This window comes from Solanum tuberosum, unplaced genomic scaffold, assembly GCF_000226075.1.
Source record: "Solanum tuberosum cultivar DM 1-3 516 R44 unplaced genomic scaffold, SolTub_3.0 scf00227, whole genome shotgun sequence".
NCBI lineage: Eukaryota > Viridiplantae > Streptophyta > Magnoliopsida > Solanales > Solanaceae > Solanum > Solanum tuberosum.
Window position 1 is genome coordinate 656,184 of NW_006239150.1, and position 7,667 is coordinate 663,850.

The following is a 7,667-nucleotide window of genomic DNA, read 5'->3' on the forward strand; positions in this document are numbered from 1 at the left end:
AAAAAATTATATTAGTATATTATATTAACCAAAAGAATTAAATTACCTTCATTAAGTTTCAAAATTACATGGTAATATATTAAGAAGTACTATGTTTCAATTTGTTCGTCTAGTTTTAATTTGACACAATAGATAAATGTGGTAATATATAAATATGGGATTATTCTAACAAAATATAAACTTGTGGGTCAACTTTTGTATTTAAAAAATCTCAAATCATTATATGAAATTTTTGGAGAATATGGTATTTCATCCATATAAATAGGATTTTCTTGTAAGCAATATTTGTCACTCATCTAATAACACTCTTTAGCATTAAACTTTGTATTAGTAATGATGCAGACTACAAGTTTCTCCCAATTCAACATTCCATCGATTGTACGGGAGTCACCTCCCCCTGCAACCACCATACACCGTCGCAAAACCACCTTATCACGGAGGTTATCTCTGGTCCTTGCGGTGGCTTCACCCGCAACTTCTCCATCACGCCACCAGGTCACTCACTCAATGCCACCAGAAAAATTGGAAATCTTTAAGTCATTAGAACCTTGGGTTTCCGAAAACGTCCTCCCACTCCGCAAGCCCGTAGAGAAATGTTGGCAGCCCATTGAGTTTCTCCCTGACCCATCTCAAGGGCCCGAACAATTCGAAGAAGAGGTTCGGGCCCTAAGGCAACGAGTTTTAGGGCTTTCAGATGAGTACTTTGTTATGCTTGTGGGTAATATGCTAACTGAGGATGCTTTGCCTACTTATCAAACCGTGATTAATACGTGGGACGGAGTACGCGATGAAACTGGATCTAGCCCGTGTCCATGGGCAATATGGACACGGGCATGGACAGCTGAGGAGAATCGACATGGCGATTTGCTACGGACCTATCTTTATCTTTCGGGGAGAGTGGATATGTTGATGGTTGAGAAGACCCTACAATACTTGATTGGAGCTGGAATAGTAAGGCCTCTTCTGAAAATCTTTATATATCCATCCTTCTTTTTTATTTAGTTAAATACTGTACACAGTTTTTTTTTTTTAAAATACAATAACACCAGATAGCTAAAAGATGCCATAAATAAGTTAAATATATATATATGTATATATGAAAGTTGAAACCACCAAATATATGATATTTCTTTGCACTGGACAAGTAAAAAAAAATGAAAAAAAGTATTGAATAGATAACAAAAATTAATAATATTGTTATAGTAAATGAAGCATGATAAATAAAGATATGCTAGATGAGAGTTACACATTAAATAAGCTTGAAGTATTTGTACGTTATTCATATTATTATATGACCGTTAAATAACGACGTTATTCTTTTTTGAATATTGTTTTACCATTTTTTTAACCTGGTTTAAATGAGAATAAATAATTGACAGAGACCTATGGTCATCCAATTTTGAGTCTATCACACAAAAAATATTATTTATCATCATACATATGTATTAAATTCATTCAACTTTAAGATTATCACACATAATTCACTTTTTTATTTTTTGATACTTAAAAGTTATTTTACTTTAAAATTTATCGCACAAAAGACAAATGAAGCAAAATATTTAAGGAGGTTTATGGAATTTCTCAGACACAAAGTAACTTATTTTGTAATATGGTGTCATATTTCTGGTACATAATATATAAAAAATGTTCAAGTGATATTTATTTTATAGTTAACTAAGTCAAATTAAGTTGAATAACTTTTATATGAGCGGTAATTATTTTACCATGTAATAAGATGTTTTTGAAGTTTAAAATACTATAGTTAGCGGTACGGTTGCATGCAACTTCTTATAATTGTCATGTATTTTTGAAAATTCTTTGCATATGTTAGGACATTGGATTAGAGAACAATCCGTATTTGGGCTATGTATACGCATCATTTCAAGAGCGAGCTACGTGTTCGTCACATGGAAATATGGCTAGGCTAGCTATAAAAGGCGGAGACCCCATGCTAGCACGTATATGTGGAACCATTGCCGCAGACGAGAAGCGACATGAACATGTCTACACAAGAATTGTTGAGAAGTTACTAGAAGTGGACCCAAATGCGACTATGCTAGCTATTGCACACATGATGAAGAAGAAAATCATAATGCCAATGCATCTCATTTATGATGGGCAAGATCCGAATATATTTGAGCACTTTTCTGCCATCGGTGAAAGACAAGGGATTTACACATCTCGGCATTATGCTGAAATATTAGAATTTTTTATAACACGATGGAAATTGGAAAAACTTGAAGGCTTGATTGGCGAGGCAAGGCGTGCACAGGATTATGTGTGTGGACTTCCACCTAGGGTTAGGAAGTTGGAAAGTAGAGCCAAGAAAATAGAGACACGTCAAGTGAAGTTTAGTTGGATCTTTAACAAACAAGTGAGTGCTTAGATGAATTGATTTTTCATAAACAGAGGCAAACCCAGGATTTGAAGACTCTGGATGCACCAATATTATCTTAATTTAAGCATTAGCGAAACTTTCAAAGGTCAAGGTGGGTTTGTTCTACCGAATGATCATGGGTTTGAATCTCTTATTTATCAATTTAATGTTATAAATAATCCCCCTTTAAATCCAAAACTTATAATAAAAACAGTAAAATATGGTTCTTGGGCTCAAACCTAGGTCGTGAGAGCGGATGCACTGGCCTTTACCAGCAGTACCACGTGTCATCTTATGCTTTCCATGAGGGCATTGTTACTTATATTTAGTTTCTGTCAGTTTCTCAAGATAAATATTCATATATATATATATATATATAATTTTTTCGGAAATTAACGGATGCACGTGGATCCCTATCTATACATGTGGGTCCACCTATGATCATAAAGACGTAAAACAAAAGCTTAATTATCCTTTCACTGATAATCTTTTTCGCTAAGCTGGTAAAATAAACTTATTTTGAGACATATATACTTCTTATAAAATATAGTTTAGTAAGTGTTCGAGAGAACAATAATATGTAACTGATTAAATCATTTGAGAAGGGCTTTTAAGTATTAATTTGTATTTAACAATATTTTTAAAAAGTAATTTTAGATGTCAAATTACGAAAAACATAGTTACCACTAATTAATTTGGTAAGTATGAATTTTTTATTTGAATAATCTTGTCATAAAAAAATTAAAAGCACCTATATATTCAGGAGAAAAAAAATTGAGCGAGATACAACCAACAAAAATTGCACGAGGATTCACTAACTTTTTAACGTGTGGATTGTGGTCCAATTTGTCCATCAAATATGTACAAGAAATCAAAAGGAAAGAGAATATAAGTATTGAGTGAAAATTAAAAAGAAAATGTGGGTCCACACCAAATTCCATTAAATATATTATTACTCCCTTCATTCCATATTAATTGAATTTTTGAGGTGTTTCACACTCTTTAAGAAAAGTAAATTAAAACATAAATTGAACATAGTTTTCCCATTTTTACCCTTATTAATTATTGTTAAATTTATTGAAGTCATCACATTGAAAATCCAAATGAAGGGTAAAATTGGAAGAACACTCTAAAAGTAATCTTGAAAACTGAACAATTAAATTAATTTGAAAAATGTAAAATGACTCAAAAATTCAATTAATATGGAATGGAGGGAGTAGTAAATTATTGGATTAAATGTGCATTGTGGGGCTCAATTGTCACTCATTCCAACAAGAATTCTAGCACTACTTTCTGACTTTCTTATTCTTCATGAACATCAAAAAAAGTAATTACATTCTTTTCCATTAAATTAATTTCAATAAAAAGTCAAAAATGCATGTTCAACTATTGAAATTAAACATGCAATTTTCTTGAAGATTGGTGTTTCAATGTTGGGGATCTTGTCAATGTCAAAAAAAAAAAGTTGATAGTGTTGTTGATGCTTAAATAATTGAAAAGTTGATGTTGATCTTGATTCTTCCCTCTAACTCTTGCTCAATCACTTTGATCTTCGTCTGCAATTTTCCGTTATTCATATTTTTCAGGTATGAATTTTTTTTAGCATAATGATTTTCAGCCTTTAAGAAGATAATGGGTTAAAGAATTGTCTATAAATAGTTTGATTTAATTGATATTTAATTTAAATGCACAAGTTATTGCAAGAGGGTCTTTTTACATGTCATTTCTAATGTCAAAATACCAAAAATCACATGCTACACAAATATTTACTACTAAATTACAGATATAATTTCCACATTTTCCTTTTAATTTTCACTCAAAATTTATGTTCTTTCTCCTTTTGATTTCTCTTCTACATGTTTAAAGGACAAATTGGGCCAACAATCCACGTGTTAAAAAGTGAGGGGATCCTCATACAAATTTGTTGGTTGTACCTCGCTCAAAATAAAAAAAATCATATATTTGGGTAAATATCCACATAAATATTATGCGTCTTACTTGTTGTTTCGTAGTCTTTTTTACTTATGTTCTTACACCATTCTCAGTTAAGGACCTGATTTATTGACTTGTGGAGAATTCTCACAAGCCATCAAGAGAAAATGACATTTCAATTGTTGATTTCTCAGATGGTCACTCAACTTATATGTATTATATCAGAAAGTCATTTTCTTACTGAAAAATGAAAATCAAGAAAAATGTGACTTTATGTAATAATAACAATTAATTGAATGATTATCTGAAAAATTAACTCTTCGAATTCTAATAGGTGTGCTTGATCAATAAAAATAGATTATATTGATTGTGGACCATTTTATCTAGGGTTGGGCATAAAATATCGAATTACCGAATCGAATCAAAGTTTTTGGTAATTTGGTATTTGGTAATTCTGTATTTGGTATGGTATTTGAGAGTAAAATTTTAGAATTATGATATTTGAGTTTGGGTTTGGTATGAGACATTAGTACCATTTGGTATTCGGTATTTCCCGAATACCAAATTATTTACTTAATGAAGGTCATATATCAAAATATCCATTACTCATTAGTACAAGGCCAAAAAGAAAGTTAAAGAATAAGCATGTATAATAAATACATGTCTTTTAGTTGCATCAATTTGTTTTTCTTGATGTCTTCTTACTTGTTGATCTTCTACTATATCGTGCATTCACATAAAAAAGAGAAATGATTTGAGAAATAGTATTAACTTTGTAATACAATCAGCTATAACTTCAATACGGTATTATCGAATACCGTACCAAACCAAAGTTTAATTTACCGTTTCCCGAATTACCAAACCGATATTTAAAAATTTGATATTTGATATCTATTTTTAACTATCAATTACCGAATTATCAAACCCGAAATTTGAAAATCCCGAACCGAATACTAAATGTCCACCCTACTCTTATCTACGACCCTATCAATTGGCTTCATTTGTCAAAGGAGACCGCTAACATTAATGTCAAGTAGAAACTGACACTCTCAATAGTTCGTGTATAAAACTCAAAAAACTAGAATAGTTTAAGTATATTTTTTACCCTTCAACTCTTACTTCATATTTAATTTCCTTAAACCCTAGCCTTAGTAGCATTCTTTTATGTGATTCCCCTTTACTGCTTGGTTGGATGATTCTTACATAATGTTTGTCTCGTATCTTATTGGTATTTTAAATATAATATTTATTTTGTTTGTTACTTAAATTTTATTATATCGTATATATCATTAATTCGTTGTTATATAATGACAAAAAATTATTTTATGTAACAATCGATTTGATTTGATCGCTTTATTGATTTATTTTTTCCCTATGTTACCCTTACTAATTATTTAATAATATTAATTTACACTTTATTCTTTTTTTTAATAATAATTCTACATCGTATTAATTTTTTTTCTTTATAATATTGTGAGTTTATTCTTTAAATTGTTGGTGCATGATATTATAAAATGACGACCGAATTCATACAAACTATCCAAACATTAATAATTAAAACATGAATCCCTACACCAATTTCAACAAATCCAAATGTAACATCAAAGAACAAAATGCTGATCCTTTTCAACCTCACATCGCGAACGAATGTTTTATTTTCAAATCAGCTTAAAGCATGGTCATAAGTTGATAAAAAAATCTAAAAGACTTCATCCATTTTCTAAGATTCCCCTACTATTGTCACAATTCAAAAATTGAGGTCATGATGGAACACACCTTGAAAATTTAATTTGGTGTGTAAGTCGAACGATATAACACATACGAGACTCCCAAAGGAAAGTCAAGCCAGAACTGAAGAGAAAAGAAATACAACAAAGATGTTCTCAAAATCTGATATCATAAACATAAAGAGCATACAATACACTTCTAGAATCTGAAGTACACCTCAAGTCTTTGAAGAGAAATTAGAGACGCTAAATGAATGATGGAGACCATTGGCGATCCGAGAAGCAGGATCTCACCACAGCTCTGAATGGAATCACCGGCTAGATCCGATCAACCACCACGAGGAACACCCTGACTAGGATTTGCATCAAAAGGATAACATAAGTATGGTTGAGTACAATCCACATGTACTAGTAGGTTTGACCGACTGAGTATAAGGAAATCAATCAAACTTAAGAAATAAACTATGAAACATTTTCATCTGCATACAAAAGAGTCTTATTCCAGCATCAGTGCCACCAATTTATATAAGAACTGCGCAAGTAAACCAAACACATAAGACTACAAATAATTTCTCATATCAACGGGCAAATTACACAACAAACAAGGTTTTCCAATGCAATGCAATAAAATGATGTGATGGAACCAAGGTTATCGCACAACCTGTAGTATACACTTTGTCGAGCTTTAGCTTCCAGACAACGATCCATGAGGGACTAGCAGTCCATATACCAATCTTGCAATCTCAATATCTCATTAACTTGCCACCTAGCTCTTGGTCAAGGATAAATGTAAGGTGTCTCATTTTCTTTCTCAAAATAGTATATCTCTAGTTTCTCATATTCCCATGATCAATGGTATGATGAATGGGGATGAATGCATCACAACACATATAATACAAAGGCATAATCAAATCAATAAGTCTAAAGTTCTCAAATCAATGAGTCGTGAAATACACCATCACATGATAGAAATAGTGAAAGAACCGACTCAACCCCTAACTCGGGCATTACGTGTCAGACATACCAAAAAAGTCATCTCAAATCCTTCTCTCGGGCAATCTCATGAATCACATGTTTTCAAAGCAAATATTAATACCACATAAGGCCCCCACACTATCAAAATAATACAAATAAGTCCTCACATGGGCAAAACAATAAAGTCCATAATTTCCAACATCTCAATAGCATATTACGATCCTATCACATAGCCTAATTCTAAGAACGATCAGTTACCCAACCCAGTTTAGAAGAAGGACAAACCAAAACCTACCTCAAAGGTCGAAACTAAGGTTGGGCACCGGAACGGGTTGTACTGGTACCGTTCCGGTCCGGTAGTATTCAGGACGGGATGGGATACATTGAACCGGTACACAGAACAGAACGGTATCATGATTTGGTACCGGTATACAGGTACCGGTTCATTCCGGTTCCGTTTCGATCCGGTACCGGTCCGGTCCCGGTAAATCATTTTTAATTAAAATAAAAATAATATTTTTGTCATTATTTACTTTTATTAGCATTTCTTTTTTGTTTGTTTAATTTTTTAAAATTACCAACTTAAGTTATTTAACATACAAGTTATAAATATAACTTATAAACTTCAAATCTTTAATACTTATAACATAACTACA

The 7,667-nt window shown here is 31.9% G+C and overlaps 1 protein-coding gene across 1 annotated transcript; it reads left to right on the plus strand.

Moving 5' to 3' along the window:
- Positions 1–309: 309 nt before the first annotated feature.
- LOC102594141 (stearoyl-[acyl-carrier-protein] 9-desaturase 6, chloroplastic-like) lies at positions 310–2,438 on the plus strand. Its single transcript, XM_006356673.2, has 2 exons — positions 310–951; positions 1,832–2,438. Exons 1-2 carry the CDS (start codon positions 334–336, stop codon positions 2,384–2,386), a joined length of 1,173 nt encoding a protein of 390 aa, XP_006356735.1. The 5' UTR covers positions 310–333; the 3' UTR covers positions 2,387–2,438.
- The last annotated feature ends 5,229 nt before the right edge of the window (positions 2,439–7,667 follow it).